Below are 25,376 nucleotides of genomic sequence, written 5' to 3'. Positions count from 1 at the left end.
CCTGCGGGGGTGCTAAAGGCTGTCTTGGGTCTGGAATTGTGAGCTAGAGATATCTGCCAGTACCCTTTTGTGAGATCTAAGGTGGACAAGTACTGGGCTTCTCCCAGTCAATTTAGCAACTCATCTACCCTGGGCATGGGGAACTCATCAAATTGAGAAACTTTGTTAAGCTGGTGGAAGTTAATACAAAATCTAGGGGTCCCATCTGCCTTGGGCACAATTACTATAGAACTGCACCAAGGATTTTGTGATGGTTCAATCACCCCTAGTGTCAACATCTCTTCCACCAGACTTTGGACCACCTTTTTTTCTCCTCTGACAACCTATATGGTTTTATCCGTACTATTTTACCTGGGCTTGTAATGATGTCATGTGGCACTATCTCAGTGCGCTCTGGGACCACAGAAAACACATCCTCAAAGTTTTTAAGTACTGTCTCCAACTGCTGTACCTGAGTCTGAGATAATTCAGTTCCAATGTTAACTCCCTCCTCTTGAGAAATATCGGCTATCTGGGAACCAAAATCCTCTTCCTGCCCCTGTTGAGCTAACAAGGTCAACATTTCCCCGTCTTTTTCTTTAATTTTTCTTTTAACTTCAATATAATTTTGAATCTTTCCCTTCTCCAGTCCCTCTTGTATTAATTTTGTCTATGTGCTTGTCTATGTCCTGTCTACATATTGCCCTGTTTTATTTTAACTTAAATTTTAGCATTGTAAACCGACTAGATACTCGTCGATGATCAGTATATCAAATTGTGAATAAACTTGGAAACTAGATTGTGAGCCTGCCGGAACAGACAGGGAAAAATGCTTGACTAGCTGAATAAATCCAAATAAACTGTTCTGAGCTCCCCTGGGAAAACGGTATAAAAAATAGAAGGTATAGAAAATTGAATAAATAAATAAATAAATAAAATTGAGAGGAGTCTTACTACAGTAGAGGCCTTTCATGAATCTGGAAATCAAAAGGATGTACAGATAGTGGTTTCTTGTCTAATGATGAATGAAAGGCACTAACAGCACTTAGATGAACTCAAACAGAAGTGGCTTTGAGTCCAGAATTGGAAAGGTGAAGGAGATAATCCAGAACTGATGTAAAGGAACAATAAGTGTATCTAGTGAGTGGAGATTACACCATACAGTGAAGTGAGCCCACTTGAAAAGAATAGCATCGCTGTGTGGAAAGATTTCTAGAAGCTTCAATGATGGCTGACACTGGTGCAGATAGTGCAAAAGCATCTACTAGCTGTGAGAGATACCATGCTGTGAGTGCTAATGAGCATAGATTGGAATGAAGAAATGAGCCTTCATTCTGTGTCAGCAATATTGGAAACACCTGAAGTGTGTTGGGTTCCCATACGTTGAGTTTTAGGAGAAGGAACCATGGTTGATATGACCACCGAGATACAGTACTATGAGAATCATGGTGGCTTGCTCTAGGCAAAGTTTGAGTAGAATTTTTCCAACTAGTGGAATTGGAGAAAGGCATCTGAATCCAGATGGTCAGGAGTGTAGAGTATAGAGTCTGGAGCAGAAGTTTGTGGTTTTCCAATCCAAGAATATCTATCTTAAGAGAGGCATGTTGAGCAACCACTCATGAGATTGAAGTAGTCTGCTCAGCTTGTCTGCTAAGATATTTTGTTTTCCTGCTAGATATACTGCCTTGAGGAATATGCTGCGAGCAATTGCCCAGGTCCATATCTGTATCACTTCTTGGCAGAATGAGAGACCCTATGCTTCCTTGTTTGCTCAAGTAGAACATGGTGACTTGATTGTCTGTGCAAATGACTACTTGATTCTAGAGGCTGTCCTGGAAGGTGCGGAGAGTGTTGCGTATTGCCTGGAGCTGTAGGAGATTGATTGATGTGGAGAGTCTTTTTATGAGGAGTCCAGACATCCTGAGTGCGTAGGCCATAGAGATGGATCCCAGCCCAGCATGGAAACATCTGTAGTAAGCAGCTTCTGGTACAGTGGAGTCTGGAAGTATGGGCTCCTGGATAGGCTGAATGGAATAATCCACCACTGAAGGGATTGACAGAGTTCTGAATTCACCTGTATTGGTTGAGAAAGAGACTCTGGCTTAAGCCCACTGGGAAGACAGAATCCATTGAGGCACTTGGAAGTGTAGACGTGCAAACTGAGTGATGTGGACTGTGGACGCCATGTGACAAGCAGTAATGTGTGACAGAGAGGGAAATTTCTGACACAGGTAGATAAGATTGTTGACTTTGTGGAGGTAGAAAGGTGCGAGCTTGGGTCATGTCCAGAAGAGTTCCTATGAACTCCAAAGTTTGAGTCAGCTGGAGATGTGATTTCTGATAGTTGACTGCAAATTCCAAAAGTTCCAATAGACAATCTGTGGAATCAATGGCATGCTGAGCTTGTTGTCATGATGATGCTTTGATTAGCCAGTCATCTGGGTAAGGAAAGACATGGAATCTGCATGAGTGGAGGATTGCAGCCACTACCACCAAGCATTTTGTGAACAATCTTGATGCTGACACCAGTACAAAGGGTAGGACTCTGTACTGGAAATGGCATTAACCCACTCAAAAGCAAAGATATTTCCTATGGGCAGGTAAGATGGGAATATGCGTTTATGATTCTTTGAGGTCCAGAGAGCAGAGTCAGTTGTTGTTCTCTAGTAACGGTAAAGAGGGTTCCTAGAGAGACCATATGAAACATCTTCACTAAGCATTTGTTGACAGCACGGAAGTCCAGAATTGGACGGAGACCTTTGGTCTTTTTCGGTATCAACAAATACTTGGAGGTGATCTGATGGAATGTACTGCTCAAAAGATGACAACTGATGAATGAGAGATTTCATATAAAATATCATATAAAACCAATAATTGAATATTCTGTTAGCAAGCATGGTACCTTGGAAAACTCGTCTGCCAAACTTATCCAAGGTTCTGCCCTCTCTGTCTGGTGGAGTACTGGCATAAGTATGAGAACCATTTGCTCATTTTAAAGCAGACTTTATGATCAAAGAATGGTACTGTAGTTGTGGTCTGTCAAAACGAGAACACAACTGGATCCTTTAAAGTATGTCCAATTTACATGGAGACAATGGAATGGAGAGTGGGTTTTCCAATTCTTACAGAGGGCTTCCTTCAAAAGTTTATGAAGTGGTACTTTGACGCAATCTTTAGGCTACTTCTTGTAGTCCAAGGCTGCCATAAGTTCTGCCTGAGGCTCTGCTTCTGATTCCATGTTAATAAGGACTGCTTGCCCCATCTTTCTGATGAAGATGGTAAAAGACAGACTTTCAGGAGGGAGCTTGCATTGAGGAGGCAGGGAAGAATCCATTGGTATCCCATAAGACTCAACAACAGAGAAGTCTGAATAGTTGCTGGAAGAGCATGGTGACAAATCTGAGTCAAATTCCTCAATGTCAGCTCTTTTGGCAGTAGAATATCAAGGACAGAGTCAAGAGTGAGATGGAGAACATCAAGATGAAGTTGGTGCGTTCTGCTCTGTAGAAGATGATGCAGGTGATGTGCATCTCTTCGATGCAGATCCTCGACATTGAGGAATCCAAGAATGATGCCTCAATGTGCTGTGTAGGCAATGCTCGGACTGGGCTGAGGCTGGAAGAGATAATACAGGATTTTGTATGGGGTGTGACTGAAGTATCCCAGTTAGTTCCTGCTGCTACAGTGCTCGAAGCTGTTCTTGCAGCAATGGCGCCAGTACTGATGTTGACAAAGGGACAGTAGGTGCTTACCGAGTTGGGTGTTGAGATGCTGGGAATCTCAATGTTGATGTACGCCTCAGAGGAGTGATTTCCACTCACATCCAGGATGGGAGGGAGGGGGGAGGGTTAGGTAAATTGATTCAGTAATTAGAAAGTATGTAAGTACTGTTTATTGAATTCTTGAATGTTTTATTGTTGCACTTTTTATATGCTTAATAAAATCAATAAAGAACTTGAAAAAAAAAAAAAGAGATGGTGATTAGGCATCGGCTCATCAATGCTTAGAGAGTACGTCAATGGAGATGAAACTTGAGATGATGTATGTTTCAAGGAGAAGACATGCTTGTGCTTCTTTTTTATTTTTTAATATCTTTATTTATATTTTATAAAAGAATAAAACAGTATTGGAAAAACAAACATAATAACAGCCAGAGCATGAAAAATTACATTATACAAGTGCACATTTCTCTGCAATATAGTACCCACCCCACAAGAAGAAAAAAAAAAGTGCTGGGGGGGACCCCACGGTTCTGTAGGTAGATTTATGGGTATAACAAGTTAGTGCTACATAAACAAGTCATGTGCATATCTAGTTTCTAGGGCAACCCATTAATACCTCCATTGATTCGGATTTTTGCCTGCTTATACAAATACAGACCAGAGCTATATGAAAGATTTTTATTATAGATAAGAACATAAGAATTGCCATCTCAGGATCAGACCCTGGGTCCATCAAGTCCGGTGATCCGCACACGAGGAGGCCCCGCCAGGTGTACCCTGGCATGGTTTTAGTCCCCATATCACTGTATGCTTCTCAAGGGAGATGTGCACCTAATATTCCCTTACCCATATCACTCTATGCCACTCTTAAGGAGATGTAACCCAAGTCAAAGGGAGACGCAAGCCTAAGTCAACCCTTAGTACCCTGGAATATTGGTAAACTTTTACCCCGATCCTCAGCGGCACCACTTGGAGCTCAAACCAATCTCATTGCTCCAAGCTTTACGTGTCAAATCGTCACTGGATCGCTGGTAAAGCTTGGAGCAATGAGATTGGTTTGAGCTCCAAGTGGTGCCGCTGAGGATCGGGGTAAAAGTTTACCAATATTCCAGGGTACTAAGGGATGACTTAGGCTTGCGTCTCCCTTTGACTTGGGTTATATCGATTAGTTAACCTTGGTGTAAAGTGAAAGTAGTGCTATTATACAATTGAATACTCTTAAGGAGATGTGCATCTAATTTACCCTTAAATCCTAGAATGGTGAATTCTGCAATTACTTCCTCTGGGAGAGCATTCCAGGTGTCCACCACTCGCTGCGTGAAAAAGAACTTCCTGATATTCGTCCTGGACCTGTCCCCCCTTAGTTTCAGTCTATGTCCTCTTGTCCGTGTCACATTGGACAATGTAAATAACTGCTTTCCCTGCTCCATTTTGTCAAATCCTTTCAGTATTTTGAAAGTCTCGATCAGATCCCCTCGCAGTCTCCTCTTCTCAAGGGAGAACAACCCCAGTCTCCTAAGTCGTTCCTCGTAGTCCAGGTTCGCCATACCTTTCACTAGCTTCGCTGCTTGTCTCTGCACCCTCTCTAGCAGTTTTATATCCTTCTTTAGGTATGGAGACCAATGCTGGACGCAGTATTCCAGGTGCGGTCTGACCATGGCTCTGAAGAGTGGTATTATAACTTTTTCTGATCTACTCGTAATTCCTTTCTTTATCACGCCTAGCATTCTATTTGCTTATTCGCCACCACCGCACACTGCGCTGACAGCTTCAGGATCCTATCTATCAGTACACCCAGGTCCTTTTTGTGTTTGGTCTTTCCCAGAGTTACACCTGACATACTATACTTGTGATCTTTATTTTTTCTGCCCAAATGCATCACTTTGCATTTTTCCACATTAAACTTCATCTGCCATTTATCCACCCACTTCTCCAATTGATTCAAGTCGCTCTGGAATTCCTCGCTGTCCTTCTGCAATCTAATTGCCCGGCATAGCTTTGTGTCATCAGCAAACTTGATGATTTTACTGGATGTCCAAGTCCCTGGGATACACCGCTAGTCACTTTTTCCCATTCCGAGAACTTCCCATTTATGCCCACTCTCTGTTTTCTGTTCTCTAGCCATTTGCCTATCCATTTTAGTATATCTCCCCCTATTCCATGGCCTTGCAGTTTCTTGAGAAGTCTTACATGTGGAACCTTGTCGAACGCTTTCTGAAAGTCCAAGTATACAATATCCACCGGTTCTCCACTATCAATTTGTTTGTTCACTGTCTCAAAAAATTGAAGTAGGTTCGTCAAACATGATTTCCCTTTCCTGAACCTATGTTGACTGGCTCTCATCAGGTCGTGTGTGTCTAGGTGCTGGACTATGCTATCTTTGATCAGCGCCTCAACTATCTTTCCAGGGACAGACGTGAGACTCACAGGTCTGTAGTTGCCTGGCACTCCTCTCGATCCTATTTTAAATATCGGCGTGACGTTCGCTATCTTCCAGTCGTCCGGTATCTGTCCTGTTTTGATTGATAGGTTGGCAAGTTTCAAATTTCAGTTCTTTTAGGACTCTCGGATGAATTCCGTCCGGTCCAGGAGATTTATCACTTAAGTTTGTCAATCTGGTGGTAAATCTGGTCCAAGTCCACTTCTATGTGGTGAGGCTGTCCTCTATGACTCCCTTGAACACTTTCACTGCCTTAGGTATTGTTGCAGTGTCTTCCTTTGTAAAGACAGACGCAAAGAAGGAATTCAGTCTGTCTGCAATTTGTTTGTCATCCTTGACGCACCCTTTTCCTCCCAGGTCATAAGCCAGCAGTAAATAATAACTAATTATTGTTCACAAAATATCTGAATACATATATATCTCAGTACATAATTATTACACAATAATCCCTAAGTAAATGAGTAAATATGACTAATTCTTACACACTAGGTAATTCCTTATAATAATAATTTCCTGATTATAGCAGCAATCTAAAAATAGCTTATCACCAAGAGAACTTTAACTCTCCTCTCCCGAAACTAATAGAATTTTATCTAGCCCAGCTGATAAGATAGATAACTCCTTTTCTCACCCTTTCAGTTAGGCTTCCTCAGAACAGGGAGATGGAATTTGTCTGTTTTCTTCAGCGCAGTAGTGGATAGAATTCTTCTGATCAGGGACAATTCGTTAGTCACTGGAAAAAGCTGTAATTTAGGTCTGCCACAGTTCCTTATGTGATAGAAACCAGATCTGTTTCAAAAGCAGTTTTTTGTTTTCACTCTCATCTGAGAGTTAGATCACAAGAGGTACTTATCAGTTCTTAATTATTAGAAGGTATGTGTAGAGAAACCTATGCTAAGATCCAAGCTCCCTTAAATCCCAACATAGACTAGAAATTATTAGACACCTTTCTCTTTAGTTTTCATCAGATGACCCCACTAGGACCAATCCAGAAACAGAACCTGAATCAATAGCCTTTTCTGTCCCGAAGCCTTGAGAGGCGCCTTCCGAAGATAAGAATAGCAGAGCAGCTCCTACCTCCTCCACATTTCTCAGCAGCTAAGCACATATCCATAGTCAAATGTCCTTGACTAGAAACACATAGTTCTTGTAACATACCCAGAATGTATCTGGCAGGCAGACAGCAAAGATGATTTTTCTTGCAGAAGATAGTTCATGCTTCTTGACATCAGTGAGAGAGGTCTAACCTTAGGTGTGAAGAAGGAATCACTCCTACAGTTCCTTGCCAAAATAATTCAATACATAATAGAATCTTGCAATAGAATCATAGTGAACCAGTACACCAAGATAGATAAGGGTTCCAGGTCTTATGAAAAAAACAAGAGGCCCCAATTTGAGCACTGTTAATTTTGACATCAAACAAATATAGCCCAATTTAACCAAAACTTGCTCAACCAAAAGCAAAGTAGGTTTTTTCCACCATCTAGCCAATAAAAGCTTGGCTATAACAAATATGTGCTAGTTTCAAAACTCCTGGTGGTTTCGCATGAAGCATACAGTAGCCCAGCTGCAAAGGGTAAGATAATTGCAGAACAGCATTCAGAGAAGTAAGCACAGAAGACCAATACATTTGCAATTTAAGACATTCCCACCAGACATGAAAAAACGTCCCCTGAGAGCCATAGTTTCACCAACAAAGCTCAGAACAGTTAGGAAACATCTTAGAGAGGCGAGTCGGGGTGAAATACCATTGATAACCATTTTCCATTAAGGAGGCAATTCTGGGAGGCCCCAAAAATGGAGATTATGTCTGTGGGACCTAATTTCAAGGTCTTCAATTTTTCAAGCATGTAAGTATCCGTAGACTTGAAATCCTGAATAGCAGACTCCACCATAGTCAACGCATCTTGATATTCCTCCAGTCTTGCCTCGGCCTCTAGCACTCTGCCACTCAGCTCCTTAATCTCGACATGCAGATTGGCGGAGAGGGTGGTAAGCTCAGATTGAACTGCTTTAAGCTCCGATTTAATTTCCTCCAGGATCTGGCAAAAGTCTAAGGCATCGATCAGGTCCAGTTGAACATTTTCAGCAACTGCGCCCTGCTGAAATCCTGCACAACACGCTATATGCTCTGTCGTCATTTTATCCTCACAATGAGGCTGGGAAGAAGGAGGGTGATAAGCAAAATCAACCAAATCCTTTTTTGTCACCAAGCCACTAGGCATACTAACGTGAAGACCACTCTTTCCAGTAGTTGTGAGAATATAATGCCTGCTTGTCCTCAGAGAATGCATTTACTCCTTTGTACTTCTGACTCAGAACCAAGACTAGGATCCTAGCAATATGAATCTCTAACTGATTTTTCTTCTCATGTGTGGTCATTGCAGGGTAAGCCTTAGGCTAGGCTCCTTGTACCAGGACTCCTTCACAAAATGCAGTCACTAACCTTCCAATATTCAGACTGAGGAGACTGCCGATGATCTCCTGCTGTGAACCTGGAATTTCAATACTGGTTCCATATCCAGTGCCAAGCACTGAATTTCAGGACTATTTTTGGCTAGCCAAGACACAGCCAGCTAAGCCAATATTCAGTGGCTAGCTGGCTAAATCCTAATGACCAAAGAGCCACCTAAAATGGTTGTCTTATCTGGCCGGTGAACTTAGCTAGCACGTTGCTGAATATTGGCGGTGAACGGTTATGTCAGGAAACATAGTCAGTCACTGGCCAATCTGCATATTCAGTGGGAGATGTCCATCTATCTCCTTCTGAATATCACAGGATAGCTGGCTAAATGCTATTTAGGCAGCTGGAAGCCATTCCTAGCTAGCTAAATAGCGCCAAATATCATCCTCAAAGTGTCACTCTTAAGCAATGACCATGACTCCCTCTATAATGGGTTCATATCCCTTTTCTGTCATGGATGTTTGGGCCTGGGTGAAGTAGAGAGCTGGTACATTTAGGACCAGGCCAGACATTATTTGCTAGTATGTAATTGTAGAGAGCTTAATACTGTCTCAAGAGTCAGTCCTTGCTCTCTCCAATATACTGTATTTTTTGCTCCATAAGACGCACCTGACCATAAGATGCACCCTAGATTTAGAGTAGGAAAACAAGAAAAAAAACACTTCCCATTCTGAACCAAATTGTGTACTAACATATATTAGGCTTTGCACCCAACCCCACTCTCCTTGCCCTACTAATTGTAATGCAATATTTTCCTTTCATTTTTCATATACACACAGCAGATATAAATTCTCAAAACTGACACATTTTGATCACTAAATTGAAAATAAAATCATTTTTCCAGCCTTTGTTGTCTGGTGATTTAATTAGTTTCTGGTTTGACTTCCTTCTGACTGTGCATCCAACATTTTTTTCACAATCCAGCCCCATCCCCTTTGGGTCCAAGTCTCTACCTCTTTTCCCTCTACTTACCCTCCCCAGATCCAGTGTCAGTTCTCCTTTGTACCTACCACCACCTTTGTTCCAGGTCTCCCTCCTCTGTTATGATCTTGCATCTCTCTGTTCTTCCTCAGGGTCTCTCCCCCTCTGTCTCTTCTGTCTGCACCTCCCATAGTCCAGCATCTGCCTCCTGTCTTTCCTCTTTGGTCCAGGCCTCTCTCTCTCTCTCTCTCTCCCTGTCTGCTTACCACCCCCCATCCCATCTCCATGTCCAGCATTTGTCCTCCGTTCTTCCAGGTCTTTCTCTGCTTCTTTCTTTCTCCTTCCTTCCTCCCTGGTCCAGAATCTTTCCACCTCTCTGCAGTCTCTCTCTCTCTCTTCCCTCTATACACCCCCAAGTCCAACATCTGTCCCCCTCTCTCTTCTGCCTCCCCTTTGTTTCAGGTTTCTCCCTCTCTCTATCTTCCTTCTGCTAACATTTTGAGTTTCCCCTCTCTACCCCTTCTAGTCCAGCATCTGCCCTTTATTCAAGTATGTTTTCCCGCCCTTCCTCAAGGTCCTTTTCTGTCTGTCTGTCTGTCTGTCTCTCTCCCCCCCCAGGTCATTTTCTGTCTTTCTTTCCAAGTAGGAAGCAATCAAACCAAAGTTTTTTGGGTGCTGGACAAACTTTTCCTTGAAGATCTCCTTCTCATGGTCTGTCCAAACATTCATAAATTGCCTGTCTTTATAAACCTTCATGGGATCTTCCATTAATTCTTTCATATTAATAAACTTAACCCATCTCTGCTCAGCATCAAACATCATGGGAGGAATGATAGACAGCTGTCGCATCTGTTTTTCATGGTTCTCTTGTTCAGAAAGCTCATCAATGATTTCTGAGATCTCATGTTCACTTCTAGCGATAGATGCAGACAGATCAGCCCCTCGTTGACCAACCCTTTGAAACCATTCCTGCTGCTCCATCTGTTTGCGAATTTCAGGGAAATGTTTCTCATAGTATTCCCTAGTTTTGGTTTCCTTGGCCTTCTGGCGAGGATTGTTCTCAATTCTGTCCACTTTCTTTTCCCAGGCTTCCATCAGTTGATTATAATTTTGACAAATTTTCTGCTCCCTCTGTCTCTCTCTCTCCCCTCCCCCCAGTGTCCAGATTCAGCATCCCACCGGGACCCTCGCAATGGGTGGGGCTTTACCTTCGATGCTTCCTGCACCCAGCAAGAGGTCATTTTCTGGACTGTGACCGCCACTAAGCTAACTACGGCAGCCTGCAGAGCGAACCTAGCAGGCTGCCATTGGCCTTCGCAGCATGTTGCCTCTGCTACAGTCCTGCCCCTCCTCTGACATCAGGGGTGAGACCGTGGCAGAGGCAACGTGCTTCCGAGGCCAATGGCAGCCTGCTAGGTTTGCTCAGCAGGCTGCCGTAATTATCTCAGCAGCGGTCACAGCATGGAAGACAATCTCTCACTGAGTGCAGCAAGCGGCTTGGAGGTAAGGCCCCGCCCATCGTAATGGCCCCAGCGGGTCGCTGGATCTGGACACCAGGGAGAGGGGGGGGAAGAGAGAGAGGAGGCTTCCAAGGACCTTGAGACAGCCGGGTGCTCACCGACGCTAGGGAGAGCCTTATTGGGCCCGAGCATTTAAAAAGGTACGATGGGGTAGGGTGTTTAAAAAAAAGTATCTTCGCTACATAAGATGCACCAACATTTCCACCCACTTTTGGGTGGAAAAAAGTGCGTCTTATGGAGCGAAAAATACAGTAGTCAATTTGTTCTGATCAGATTTTTAGTTTCTTTGAATTTAGGAACACAGTCTACTTTAGCACATAGGGCCCAGTTCCACATGCTCCATCCTTACCTAGTACTCTTTCTTCTCTTTCGAATCGGAGCTGTTCCTGTATTAGCTTCTGTTGCTCCTCAAGCTGGCGGGATCCCTCCTCTCTCAAGCGAACAATCTAAAATCCAGAAGAGCAGAATTGGATGAAAAGGACAGAATGCAGATTTTATGTGATCATGAAACACATTTGGGTAATAAATAGTGCTCATGTCAAACCCTCAATTGTTTACCATTTTATCAGTTTCTGATGCTGCTGAAATCATGCAAGTTTCCTATCTAATTTTGGTAGTCACATGATCTAAAAATATTTCAGCACCTCTTGTTCTAAAGTTCTGGTGATTCGAATTTCTTCCTCTTCACTCACTTGAGCTTGAGCTTCTCGTTCCCGTGCCTCAAGGTCTACAAAGAAATACAAAACAGGCATTGGCAATGCTTCTGTGTGATGCAGAGTTAACATACCACAAAAAAAAAACAACAGGAGATACTACCTTCCCAAAGTAGAAAGGACAAAAAAAACAGTGAAGGTGACCTGTAGTGCTCAGTTTCTTTATTGCATCTATCAAGATTTGACACGTATGTGTTTCGGCCAAGAGGGCCTGCCTCAGGAGTCTGAATGGTAATTGAATATAGGAATACTGGAAAATATCTCTTATTTTAATTGATCCATCAACAAGATTCTTGATAATGAAAAAGCATAAACATCCCTACAAAATTAATGTATCAACTGATTGCACAAAAGCAAATGATTGCACAACTGATTGCACAAAAGCAAATTTTCTTGTGATGCAGAGTCAAGATACCGAGCAACACTATCTCCTCACTTTTCTCAAGTTCAAGTAAAACGAGGTATTTTCTATATGCTAAAGAAGAGCTTCCCAAACTGTGAGTGAGGAACCATCATGACCTGAATGGTCCCTCCTTAGGATATCACTGGCCTGTGCCACGGGGGTGGTATGTTAAAACACTTTATGTAGCAGCACGAATAGGTTCGCAGCCACATGAAGATACTTATCTCCAAGGCCTGCATACCCACTACACAGATTCCAGGTAGGCCTTGAGAGGATCAACATAAAATTAGTTCACCAATTCTCCATATGAGCTTTTAACACCATATACTCCTCTCTTCTGATAGAAGGCTTGGGTACTCTTGTGTTAGTCCAATAAAAAGGTCCTGTACCGCATCCCCAGTTGCTAAGAAAACAGTATTGAAGGATAAGAAATTTTCCATGCTATTCTGAAAAAGCACAGTTACTTACCTGTTACAGAAGTTATCCAGGAACAGCAGGCAGACAGTCTCACAGATGGACAATGTCATCCATGGAGGCCAGGTAGAAGTAATTGGTTATCTGTTGTACTCACTAAGGAGCTATTTTATGATGAAATGGGACATATCTTGATTACACCTATCCCAAAAGATCAGAAGGCATCAGTTGCCCTGAAATCCAATTATAGGCCAATAGCGAGCATTCCCCTGTTTACAAAACTTTTGGAAGAATTGGTTAATTTAGATTTAGTGAATTACCTAGATAAATTTAATATCCTTAATGATTATCAGTCAGGATTTAGAAAAGGTTTTAGCACAGAGACAGTTTTAGCATCAATCCTTGATTAACTTCATGATCATTTTAGTAAAGGTTCTAGTGCTTTAATCTTGCAATTGGATTTTAGCAGTGCTTTTGATTTGGTGGACCATGAAATACTGTTAAGTTGCTTGGACGCAACGGGACTTTCAGGAAAAGTCTGGAATTGGTTCCAAGGTTTTTTTAACGAAACGATCATACCAAGTGGTCTGTGATGGTAATTACTCTCATTCTTGGAGTAATCCCTCTGGGGTGCCTCAGGGTTCCCACGCTATTTAATATCTATATTTCATCACTAGGACATTTACTGCAAAATTTAAATTTTTATATTCTGATGATATTTCTATTTTAATTCCACGAGGTCCAACTTTGCAACTCAATAAAACTCCCACTGACTGTTCGTCTCTCCCCTCTCTCAGTCCAATATTGGTGGCAGTGTCTGTTCTATCATGTCGGTGAAAAAGAAATTTGATGAGGGTAAACAACTAGAGAAAGGACTGGATATAAACGACCCACACTATATGCGCGAAGCCTCCGCCTTGGTGGCGCGAGAGTTGGGAGATAACACGTCGGATGAGGAGATAGAGCGGGGAGCCTCCCCTAAGCAGTGCACTATGGAGTCCTTGGCCCTGATAACTAAAGCTGATTTCCAGAAGTAGGCTTCCGATATCAAAGGTGAGTTTGCAGAGGTGAAAGGAAAAATTAAAGAAGCAGTCAGTGAAATTAGACAGGATTTTGCCAAACTCTTGGGGTGTGTTGAAGAAGCGGAGGCTTGGAGATCAAGAAACAGTAACACAAGATCTACTTACTGTGGTAGCAGATACCTAAAAGGAGGTACAAGACTAAGGATCTTGAGAACAGATCCCACCAACACAATGTTCGTATGCGAGGGATCCTAGACTCGGACTATCAGGATGAGGAAAAAGTACTGCAGGATATCATCAATCATATTGTGCTTATGGAGGAAGAGGGGTCAAAGGATCCTTCTTTTTTCACAAAGTGGATCGGTCCCACAGAACTTGGGTCCTAAACGCGGAGATATTCCTCGAGATATCATAGCATGTCTACATCATTTTACAGACAAGGAGAGACTATTGAGGAAAGCAAGGGAACTCAGCACCATCACCTGGAATAATTTGCAGATGGAAATCAGTGTTCTCCCTAGCGCCTTTTAGCCGGGGGCTCTGCCTGGCTAATTTAAGTGAGTGTCCGGCTGTCTGCAAGGGAAACTTAGGCAAAAGGTATAAACGATTTTTAATCCTGGTGGTCCAGCGGTGCATCGGCAGGAGCAAGCTTTCCGTGCTCCTGCCCACATGTTGAGCCCCCGCTGCCACATGTCCAGGGTTGCACAAGGCAGGAGCGAGCTTTTTGTGCTCCAGCCTGGGCCCCGCGCTGCTCCCTGAATGGCTGCAGTCAGTTCTTGTGAGTTCCATGAGAACTGACTGTAGCCATTCAAGGAGCGGCAAGGAATCCAGGCTGGAGCACGATAAGCTCGCTCCTGCCTTGTGCGCCCCTGGTCGCGAGGCGAGGATGGGGCTCAGCGCTGGAGCAGGAGCGATGAAAGCTCGATCTTGCCGATGCATCGCTGGACCACCAGGATTGAAAAAGATAAGGGGCGGAGTAAAAAAATTGTTAGTCGGATAGGACAGATCCCTCCTGTCCTGGCCTATCACTAGACAGGGTGCATTATACCAATGCCACAACAAAGTCAGAACAGGCCAGAACTGGCATTCAGTTTGGCAGAGGATGAATCACAGAGATTCTGAGACTGGCTACACACCAGTTTCATGTGAAGCTTCTTCTTTAACGAAATCATTTCAAACATGCCATCACAATATTCTCAATTTCTGGTTTTTAGCTACCCCAGAAACATGCTATCACTCAATAATAAAGGATCACCTTGAATACAGACATGCAGAGCAACAATAAAATGTAATGCATCATCCTTAGCATTACTGAAAAGATATGCAGTTAAAGCTTTTCAAAATTCTTCCTAATAGTAGGAATCAAAGTGAAGCAGGTGAGGAGTGGCCTCAGCACCCTGAGGTTGTGGGATCAAATCTCAGTGCTGCTCCTTGTGACCCTGGGCAAGTCACTTAATCCTCCATTGCCCCAGGTACAAAATAAGTAATATTTCAAGATTTGTCATCATCTATCAACTTACAATGCAGACGGAAATTCCAGCCAGTATTATCAGTTTTGAAGGCGAAATCACTATGCTATCGCTGGCTATTCCCATTTGGTTTACTTGTTACCATCAAGGGGTTCCACAGGAAGGTGATGATGGTTTCAGAAGCATAGGCACTCCTGCTTAAGGAGGGTCTAGTTTCCAAGAAGGAGATGGCCCCAGGTAAACTATCGGCCAAGCAGCTTGAAAAGTATCGGTGGCACGCGGTGGATCAACAACACAGGAAGCAGAGGGTGATCGGTCCAAGAGAAGGACGATATAAAGACTCTGAACTGACCAGAGACGCTACCTGAAGTGACTTCCTGTGGGTTTTATTAATGGTCTTGGAGGATAGCATATTATTTATTAGGATATGCTATATATTTCTTCTGTATGATTTACGCTATTTGACTGCAGGTGGAGAGTGGATGGATGATAATGGTTTGCGTCAGGGGGTGGTGTAGTGAATTGAGTTGAATGACTGGGATGTATGTATGGTGGTGGGAGGGAAGATTTAATCATGCTATATGGTTAGTTTATGTCGCACGAAGCCGTGGAGAGAGGTAGATTTGGATGGTTGGGTACGGTTGGGGGAGGGGGAGAGAGCGGAAAAGAACAGGGGCATTGGGAGGGGAAGGGGAAAGGAGGTTTTGAGATCGTGAGGATATTGGGATGGGAGGATATGGAGTGTTGGTAATGTTGTTTTTATGTTAATTCTTGAGGTAAGCGGTCAGTTGATGCTTCTGTATCTTTTGAGGTTATGGGGCAGAGGAATGTCACTAAACTAAGATTTTGTAGTCTTAATGAAAAAGGGCTGAACATACCGCACAAAAGGCAACTGCTTTTGAAAGAGATGAAATGACTGCATGGGAGTTTATACTTTTGCCAGTTCACTGAAGCATAATGGCATTGTTGCATTGATATGGATGATTTTTACTGGTATTTGAATGTGAATATTATATAACGCTTGCTCTTCTTTTTGATGAGATTCTGTATTTTGTTCTGTGTCTCTTGTGAACTTTAAATAAACAATTATAAAAAAAGAATTCTCAAGACCACCTGATCTGTGCATGAGCCAGTGCCTTCCTATCTGATGCCAGCTCTCGGGACCATCTGTTCAGTAAAAAAAAAAAAAAATAAAAAAGCTAAGAAACCAACTCGGGGGATAGGAGCTGAGTTGTGAGAATATCTGCCTGCTGTTGCTGGATAACACCTGTTACAAGTAAGTAATTGCACTTTATCCCAGGACAAGCAGGCAATATATTCTCATAACTACCACTCTCTATCTAATAGTTAAGGGTTGGAGGGAAATTGGCATCTAAAAAGAGAATAAATTTTGGAGAACTGATTGGCCAAACTGACTATCCTGTTTGGAATGAATCTCCAGTAGTGTTGCCCAATTCAGGAAAAAAAATTTTGATTCGATTCAGCCTATTGAATTGGTCCAGAGAAGAGCAACTAAAATGGTTAAGGGGCTGGAGGAGTTGTCATACAGTGAGAGATTAGAGAAATTGGGCCTCTTCTCCCTTGAAAAGAGGAGACAGAGAGGACATGATTGAAACCTTCAAGATACTGAAGGGAATAGACTTAGTAGATAAAGACAGGTTGTTCACCCTCTCAAGGTAGGGAGAACGAGAGGGCACTCTCTAAAGTTAAAGGGGATAGATTCCGTACAAATGTAAAGAAGTTCTTTTTCACCCAGAGAGTGGTGGAAAACTGGAACGCTCTTCCAAAGGCTGTCGTAGGGGAAAACATCCTCCAGGGATTCAAGACAAAGTTAAACAAGTTCCTGTGGAACTAGAACGTACGCAGGTAGGGCTGGTCTGTCAGGGCGCTGGTCTTTGACCTGGGAGCCACCACGGGAGTGGGCTGCTGGGCATGATGGACCACTGGTCTGACCCAGCAGCGGCAATTCTTATGTTCTTCTGATGCAGAGGAACATGGAAGAGTAGGCCTCTGGAAAGATTTGTTGGTTCCAACAACCACCAAAGGGAATGACATAGTGTGGATGTTACGTTAAGTTTCTGGAAAAGCTGATCTGTAGCTTGAAACCACAGAGAGGCAAGCGTCCACTGAAGATCTCCGAGATGAAGATGCACGAATGGGGTGACATGGACCCTGTGTCCCAAAGCTGCCATTACCTGTCTTGCCGTGATGGTTTGGAGAGCAGGGAAGGAGTTTTTTTGGAGGTGGGGGACTCTGCCTCTGGTCCTAGAAATTCTCAAGTTGGGCAAAGTCAGACAACCCCAATTTCCCCATAGGCTATAATAGCCTGTACTCACTCTACATTACTGGTGCCTGCCTGTGTCTGCTCTCACTGCAGCTGAAAAGACTGGAGAAGATTTCTACCTCAAAACAGATTCCACGGGTCCAGTTCTTGATCTTTGGGCTGCTAGTCGGACCAAGTCGGAATGAGACCTCAGACCTCCAGAAAACTGCATATTGTAACAGGGGAAGAGAAATGCAGCTGGCACCCTCGAAGTCCAAAATAACTTACAGTGGGGCCAAACAGCTTGTGCTCAAGCCTTTGATAAATCAAGAGGTAAGCTAGCTTCAAGGAGAATAGACTCCAAGCTCCAAATCCATTAGTGCAGGCTGGCTAAACAAGTACTCCTTAGCGTTGCCCTTTCAGCAGCAGACTGCTCTCAGGGAGTCTGTGTCCACTCTCAGGCAGAGGTGCCCCAATAAATGGGGTCCTCTTGGCACTGAAGCCTCAAAAAAAAAAAAATTCAGAGAATGAGAGAAAATAATCTCTAAAATAATCAAATTAAGCTGAGCAGATCAGAAAGACACCTTCTCAATTCGTTTGCAAAAGGAAAAACTGAAGGTGGCAGTACAACCCACTGGGGAAGGAGGTGGAATTGAATGATATAGATGTCATCTTTCTGCAATTAATTTGCAACCAGGGGGAAATAACCCTAACATTTATCTTTTGTCTATTGAGAAATGCCTTGTCTTTCAAGCACGTAGCTCTTCTCCCCCATCAAAAAACAGACATTGGGGGCCGCCACAGAGGTCTCCCATGGCTGTCACTGACCCCTAAGCCTTGAACTGAATAACACTGACTTATAACCACCTCATATTGTCTTCAATGCAGTTAATGCACCTCCCAAATGTATTTTCTCTGCATTATCTATATGAGCAGATGTTGGGAATGCCCCTAAAGGTTAACAAAGGCTTGGCAATTACCGCATAGTAACTGCAAAACTTCACCCTGCTTTAGAAAAAGGCCTCCCATGCCCAAAATAATTGGTAATAAAAAGAATGTAAAGAAATGGATATACAAAGAATCCAGTTGTTTCACGATCAAAAGCTGCTTCACTACCATTTTGACAACACTCAGCAATTTCTCTTTCAGTGGCATCTTTAAAATCCTACCCCACAAAATGAACTAGTATATGAATTAGCTAATCTTGCAAAGCATCTGAGGGCTTCTTGAGCCCTATGGAACACAAGTTTTAGGGCTTTCCACAAACCCAGTTTTTCTTATTTGAGGAATGAGTCTGCCCCCTTGGACTTTGAGCCTATATACGAAGGACTCGATATTCAGCCAGCAGCACTTATTCCCAGAAATTCAATGCCGAACCGTGTCTAGGCTTTGCCATTGAATTTTCGGGTATAGTACAGTCTCAATTATCTGATTTTAAGAAATTTGACCATCTGGCATATCCAACAGACCCCACAGTGATGCCATCATGCCGCTATTAAGAAGTGCCTTGACACTGATGGAAAACCTTTAGCTGTATATAATTATAAACCCGGAGTACTTATAACCACATTCACTTTCAAAAAATTTCCGAATCGAATATTGATTTTTAACTTGGCCTCGGCCCCACCACTAGTCAACCGCCTATTAGAAACTCACAGCGAAAAGCATTACGTGGACCTTCATCATCGGCCATTTAGAAGTAATTTCATCTATATAAATAATGGCTTTTATATCTAAATTTAAATAAACTTATTCAGTTTCAATTGCATGTGCATTTTTAAAGCTACTTATCTTTTTTAGCTGAAATAACCCGGGAAAAGATGACCCGACATGTTTTGCACAACCGTGCTATATCAAGGGTCGCTTCTGTCACCCGACTCACTGTTAAAGAGCAAGAGGCTGAGGCCGAGGCAGAGTAAAAAATCAATATTTGATTTGGAGATTTTTTGAAAGTGAATGTGGCTATTAAGAAGTGTGCAGGTTTTCTTCCTGTTTCCGACTTCACATGCTGCAAGGAAGCCATGAGGTTTTTTTTTTAAGCTGACCATGTTTTTCTAATATGTGCAGCAATTTTTGAACCTGGGTCCAGCTTTTGCCTGTTCTTTATGCAAAAAAGTATGTTTTCTGCCTTTTTTTAAGGGGTTAGCATTGTTTTCTGTAATATCTTGACTTTTTCACCTATCCAACAACGGGTCAGTCCCATTTATGTGGGATAACTGAGACTTTATATGGAGGTGCCAAAAACATAGCTGGTTAAAGTGCAATATTCAGCACTTAATTATGGTGAACCATATAAAGAAAGAACAGACTTTTATTTGGACCTATTTATGCGGTTACTTTAGCGGTTAAGTGCTGACTATTGGCACTTAACTGGACATTTTCAGTGGCTCTATCCAGATATGCCCAGTTAGCCCTGGATGGGCAATTAAAATGGGCAAGTGCCTCACCTGTTCGTTTAAATTGTTTTAAATATCAAGCCCCACAAAATTTTGCATAGACACAAAATGGAGAAAATGTTTCATGCCTAAGTCCCAAGAAGAGGGACTTTTTTTTTTTTTTTCTTACCAAGCTTAACTTTCTTCCTTCTGTCATCAAGTTTTTGAGTTCTCTTTTCGGCAGCCTTCTGGGCTTTTCTCACTTTATCATATGCAGCCTGTGCAGAAGCATCAAAACCAAGAACATTACCAGATAGTCAGAGCTGCCTATAGGCAATAATTATAAAATATTATTTAGGAGTGAAAAATAGCAAAGTAAAATTGCCTCTTTCCCATGAAATCCACACTCCAGATTGAATGTGATTCTATGCATCTTAATTAAGCTCCACCTCATAACTTAAAAAAACCCAACAAAACCACAAAATCAAACACACACAAGTCACAGAACATCTTGGAGGCATTTCTATAAATTGGCACCTCCATTTAGCTGCACCAGTGCCAAGTGCTGAGGTCCAATTCTATATCATCATCTATACTAGTGTAAGTTGGACGGGGTATGCCTAGGATTTGGTATGACCACTTACGTCATGTCAATGGCAGGTGTAAAAGGGCACATCTATATGTACCAAGTGACTTGCATAACTATAGTATGCTATAAAGGTTATGTGCATCATTTGAAGACATACTATGGGCCGCTATGTTACAGAATAGAGCTTTCCTAATGCACATTCATTCGCATGTTAACTATCAATTATAGGAGCCTATAATGTAAGTACCGTATTTTCACGCAAATAACGCGCACCCGTATAAAACGCGCACACGGGTATAGCGCGCAGAAATCACGATGATATGTACAAAAACTTTGGTATACCGCGCTCACGGGTATACAGCGCATGCTGCCCGACGCTCCTTTCGCCCGCCCTGACTTTCCGTGCGCTGTCCCGACTCTCCGTTCACCCCCCCTGACTTCCGTGCACTGTCCCCCCTTGAAGGTCTGTCCCCATCCTGAAAGCCTGATGCCCCCCCCCCGACGTCCGATACATCCCTCCCCCCCGAAGGACCGCCGACTCCCCAACAATATCGGGCCAGGAGGGAACCCAAATCCTCCTGGCCACGGCGACCCCCTAACCCCACCCCGCACTACATTACGGGCAGGAGGGATCCCAGGCCCTCCTGCCCTCGACGCAAACCCCCCTCCCCCCAACGACCGCCCCCCCCCAAGAACCTCCGACCGCCCCCCAGCCGACCCGCGACCCCCCTGGGACCCCCACGACCCCCCCACCCCCCTTCCCCGTACCTTTGGTAGTTGGGCCAGAAGGGAGCCCAAACCCTCCTGGCCACGGCGACCCCCTAACCCCACCCCGCACTACATTACGGGCAGGAGGGATCCCAGGCCCTCCTGCCCTCGACGCAAACCCCCCTCCCCCCCAACGACCGCCCCCCCCAAGAACCTCCGACCGCCCCCCCAGCCGACCCGCGACCCCCCTGGCGACCCCCACGACCCCCCACCCCCCTTCCCCGTACCTTTGGTAGTTGGCCGGACAGACGGGAGCCAAACCCGCCTGTCCGGCAGGCAGCCAACGAAGGAATGAGGCCGGATTGGCCCATCCATCCTAAAGCTCCACCTACTGGTGGGGCCTAAGGCGCGTGGGCCAATCAGAATAGGCCCTGGAGCCTTAGGTCCCACCTGGGGGCGCGGCCTGAGCCACATGGTCGGGTTGGGCCCATGTGCCTCAGGCCGCGCCCCCAGGTGGGACCTAAGGCTCCAGGGCCTATTCTGATTGGCCCACGCGCCTTAGGCCCCACCAGTAGGCGGAGCTTTAGGATGGATGGGCCAATCCGGCCTCATTCCTTCGTTGGCTGCCTGCCGGACAGGCGGGTTTGGCTCCCGTCTGTCCGGCCAACTACCAAAGGTACGGGGAAGGGGGGTGGGGGGGGGTCGTGGGGGTCGCCAGGGGGATCGCGGGTCGGCTGGGGGGCGGTCGGAGGTTCTTGGGGGGGGCGGTCGTTGGGGGGGAGGGGGGTTTGCGTCGAGGGCAGGAGGGCCTGGGATCCCTCCTGCCCGTAATGTAGTGCGGGGTGGGGTTAGGGGGTCGCCGTGGCCAGGAGGGTTTGGGCTCCCTTCTGGCCCGAAATTGTCGGGAAGTCGGCGGTCCTTCGGGGTGGGGGTGCGAGTGGTCCTGCCGTGGGGGGGGGATGTATCGGACGTCGGGGAGTCGGCCGGGCAAGAGGGCTTGGGCTCCCTCTTGCTCCGATCGTGGATGCGGGTGCGGGTGGGAGCGCGTGCGAGCGGTCGTTCGGGGTGGGGGTGCGAGCGGTCTGGCCAGGAGGGTTTGGGCTCCCTTCTGGCCCGATATTGTCGGGAAGTCGGCGGTCCTTCGGGGTGGGGGTGCGAGTGGTCCTGCCGGGGGGGGGGATGTATCGGACGTCGGGGAGTCGGCCGGGCAAGAGGGCTTGGGCTCCCTCTTGCTCCGATCGTGGATGCGGGTGCGGGTGGGAGCGCGTGCGAGCGGTCGTTCGGGGTGGGGGTGCGAGCGGTCCTGCTGGGGGGGTGAATCGGGCGTCGGGCGGGGTGGGAACTATGTTTTAAAACTTTTGTATACCGCGCTCACGCATATAACGCGCGAGGGGTATGCGCGGTAGGTAAAAACGCGTATAACGCGCGCGTTATATGCGTGAAAATACGGTAAGTGGTGCATACATCTAGATGCCAGTTTGTAGAATTACTTTCCTTATGCTCCTACTTGGTAAGCCGATATGTATGACAAAGATCAATCACATGAAGTCATGATCCTCATTAGCATAATCAAACAAAGAAATATATGCTAAATAAAGCAGCAAACATCAATATCTAGAGTGATGATAATCTACTTTACAGGAATGAAAGTTGAAGATAACCAAACAAAATTCCTTTCTGACTTCTCTGAAAATACACAGGGCTGGTGCAAGAGTACAGGGCACCCCAAACAGACTTTCAGCCTTATGCCTCCTCCCTCCAAGTTAATTTTCAGGTCCCTAGACCATTGGCTCCTCCTCCAAGATTTTATCTTTAAACAATTTTTATTGGTGAATCAAGAAAAGGTACAAAACTTTGAGGCCTAGAAAAGGATTACAAGGTCATAAGTAATCGAGGTACCTGCCACTAACCAATGCAATACACCATTTTACAATACTCCTCCCTGCACCCTTCAGTCCAGCGCAACCTACTCTATTCCCTACAACCTCAATTCCTCCTCTTAAGCTCTTCAACTTTCCAAACTTAGATCCAACATAAAGAGCACCAATATTAACTCAAGTTCCAATAGAGTCACCAGACATCCCTTCAAACAGACTATTTCTCTCCCTCATTTCTTTACATTAGATTATTGTCCCTCCAAGATTTTAATAATTAAACTCAATAATTATAATCATCCTAACACAGTCCTATAAAAATATATAATTGAGCGTCAGAGTTTAAATATTAAACTTTGTTTTGTAGGTATAAGTACATGCTGATGGTTCTTTGAGTTTGTGTGGCTGTTTTGACTGCAGCTGCTCTTTGCTACTCCCAAGAAGCTGCAGCTTTAGATAGCCGTCTAGTCTTGCCTAATTGTTAGGCTGACCTTGAATATACAGCGTAGATCTATCTTTATTATCCACATCTTTTTTTAGGTTCTGCTAAACTACTCAGCTCAGCGTTTTTTGGCCACCGTAGGCATTATGCCTGGATATTCAATGGCAGGCTACATGCACCCACCAGTATTGACTATCCAGTTACATGCAGCTGGCTATCCCTAATGTGATTAGGCGCAGTATTTGGCATGTGACTACCTAAGAGAAACCAGATAGAGATACCATGTGGTCCAATTTGTCTGGTTAAACTAGAAAATTAAGTGCTGAATATCGGAATTTAACTGTGTAAGTGCTGACTCTGCCCCTGGACCGCCCACAGAATAGCCGATTGCGACTGTAGCAGTTAGTGATTATATTCAGTGGTACTAAACTAGTTAAGTATCACTCAATATCAGCGGGTAGCACCTCCCAAGTCTTTTTACTGTGCAGAAGCCTCTCCTGGCCAATTAAAATGCTTTGACTATTGACTCGTTTGTTTTCAATCCTCCCTATATCCTTTTGAGGTACTTTAATCCAAGTGAAAGCAGGCTGGCACATGGTGGTAAAATGCTTTTTAATCCATCTGACTCTTCAGAACAGAAGCATTGTCTTTTCCCTCAAGTTAGGACTTCAAAAATATGTCACAACAAAAAATACGGAGAATTTGTTCAATCCTCATAGGACAGAACCAAATTTGGCATTACCCTACTCCCTCCCACTGGTAGAAGAACAACACACTGGCTCAGCGCCAACTAGGGGAATTAGCCAGATTCCCTCCCGTGGTCTGAATATCAGACCCATGCTTATTTTGTAGGAACAGAGGTGAATTTTGCTGTTCTGTGTATAACTTATAACTCCAAACTGCAACAACCCTAGTTCCTCTTTCATTATACAGATACATTTTAGCCATATAGTTAGTGATTTATATAGCCAAAATCTATCTATCCAACAAAATTTAACACATGTCTTACCTTCGCTGCTGCATCTGTGAGTACTTCTAATGCTTGAGACAGCTGGTGGAACAACTCCGCTGAAGCACACAAAGAGAAGAATAAAGGGAAGAGAGGAGATATAAGCAGTTTTGAATACTTACAATAAATACAAATACAGTCAAAACAACAAATGACTCACAACTGGCTCAATGACAATAAATATGGATATCCATGGAGAGGGATCCCTATATAACACTGCCCATATGAGAAAAGTTCAGACAATCACTATTCTACTTAATGTAACCCATGATGCAAACTAATCTGGGCTGAAAGATCTATGACTACAGCCAGCCTTTTTTCCTTCTAATCTTTTGGTGGACCCTGCAAGGTTGGGAGCTCCTGTGTTTAACAACAATTGTAGGACTTCTGTTGTTATCTAGGCGTCTTATTCTTCTATTGATGTAGCTGTACCTTTCATACTGTGCACAGTACTACATAATGTGTTGTACAGATAAAACTGTTAATATTAAAGAACTGATAATACACCCAGGCTTTAGGTAGAACACTGTTCATCCAAATAGCTCAGAGTAAAATAAAATGGCAAAGAATTGCAGGTTTGGTTTACCCTCAGAGAATATAAATTTCACAGAATATTTTTTTAGTAAACAATACAGGACATGTATATGATTCCCTTGATTCTCCTATAATTTTCAACCAGTAAACAGCTTATTTATTAGGCTTAGGCGGTCTCCTTATCATGTAGTGAGACTTATGCTTAACTGACAGAGAATTCACTGAGTCAGGAGATGAGTGGCATCGAAAGTGAAACAGAAGAGATGAAATCTGTAAATAAACAGAGTATAACCATCACCAGATAGAGAAGGTTTCTGGACTAGTCTGGTAGGAGTGAAGAAAAGAAAATTATTAGGTAAGAACATAAATTTTCCTTCTTTTTCATTCATACCAGACCAGTTTAGAACAAATGGGATATAGCAAAGCAGTGTCAATGAAACAATGATCACAGAAAATATATGTTATGTTATGTGTAGGCTTATATCCTGCCAAATCCTCTCAGGGCAGAATTCAAG

At 43.9% G+C, this 25,376-nt stretch overlaps 1 protein-coding gene across 2 annotated transcripts in view; it reads right to left on the bottom strand.

Annotated features, from left to right (window-relative positions):
- The window catches only part of DNAJC17 (DnaJ heat shock protein family (Hsp40) member C17), a 130,714-nt gene that overhangs the window by 75,868 nt on the left and 29,470 nt on the right, over nucleotides 1–25,376 (bottom strand). For both annotated transcript variants that reach the window (XM_033951593.1, XM_033951592.1), the window contains exons 3-6: nucleotides 24,328–24,386; nucleotides 19,896–19,983; nucleotides 11,691–11,773; nucleotides 11,396–11,492 (exon numbers count right to left, since the gene is read on the bottom strand). In XM_033951593.1, coding sequence (XP_033807484.1) covers nucleotides 11,396–11,492; nucleotides 11,691–11,773; nucleotides 19,896–19,983; nucleotides 24,328–24,386 — 327 coding nt within the window. The remainder of the gene's footprint in view (nucleotides 1–11,395; nucleotides 11,493–11,690; nucleotides 11,774–19,895; nucleotides 19,984–24,327; nucleotides 24,387–25,376) is intronic.

The sequence above is a fragment of the Geotrypetes seraphini genome, chromosome 7, assembly GCF_902459505.1.
Source record: "Geotrypetes seraphini chromosome 7, aGeoSer1.1, whole genome shotgun sequence".
In the NCBI taxonomy this organism is placed as follows: Eukaryota; Metazoa; Chordata; class Amphibia; order Gymnophiona; family Dermophiidae; genus Geotrypetes; species Geotrypetes seraphini.
The sequence above is the reverse complement of the archived record's forward strand: the minus strand, read 5'-3'. Positions and strand labels throughout refer to the sequence as shown.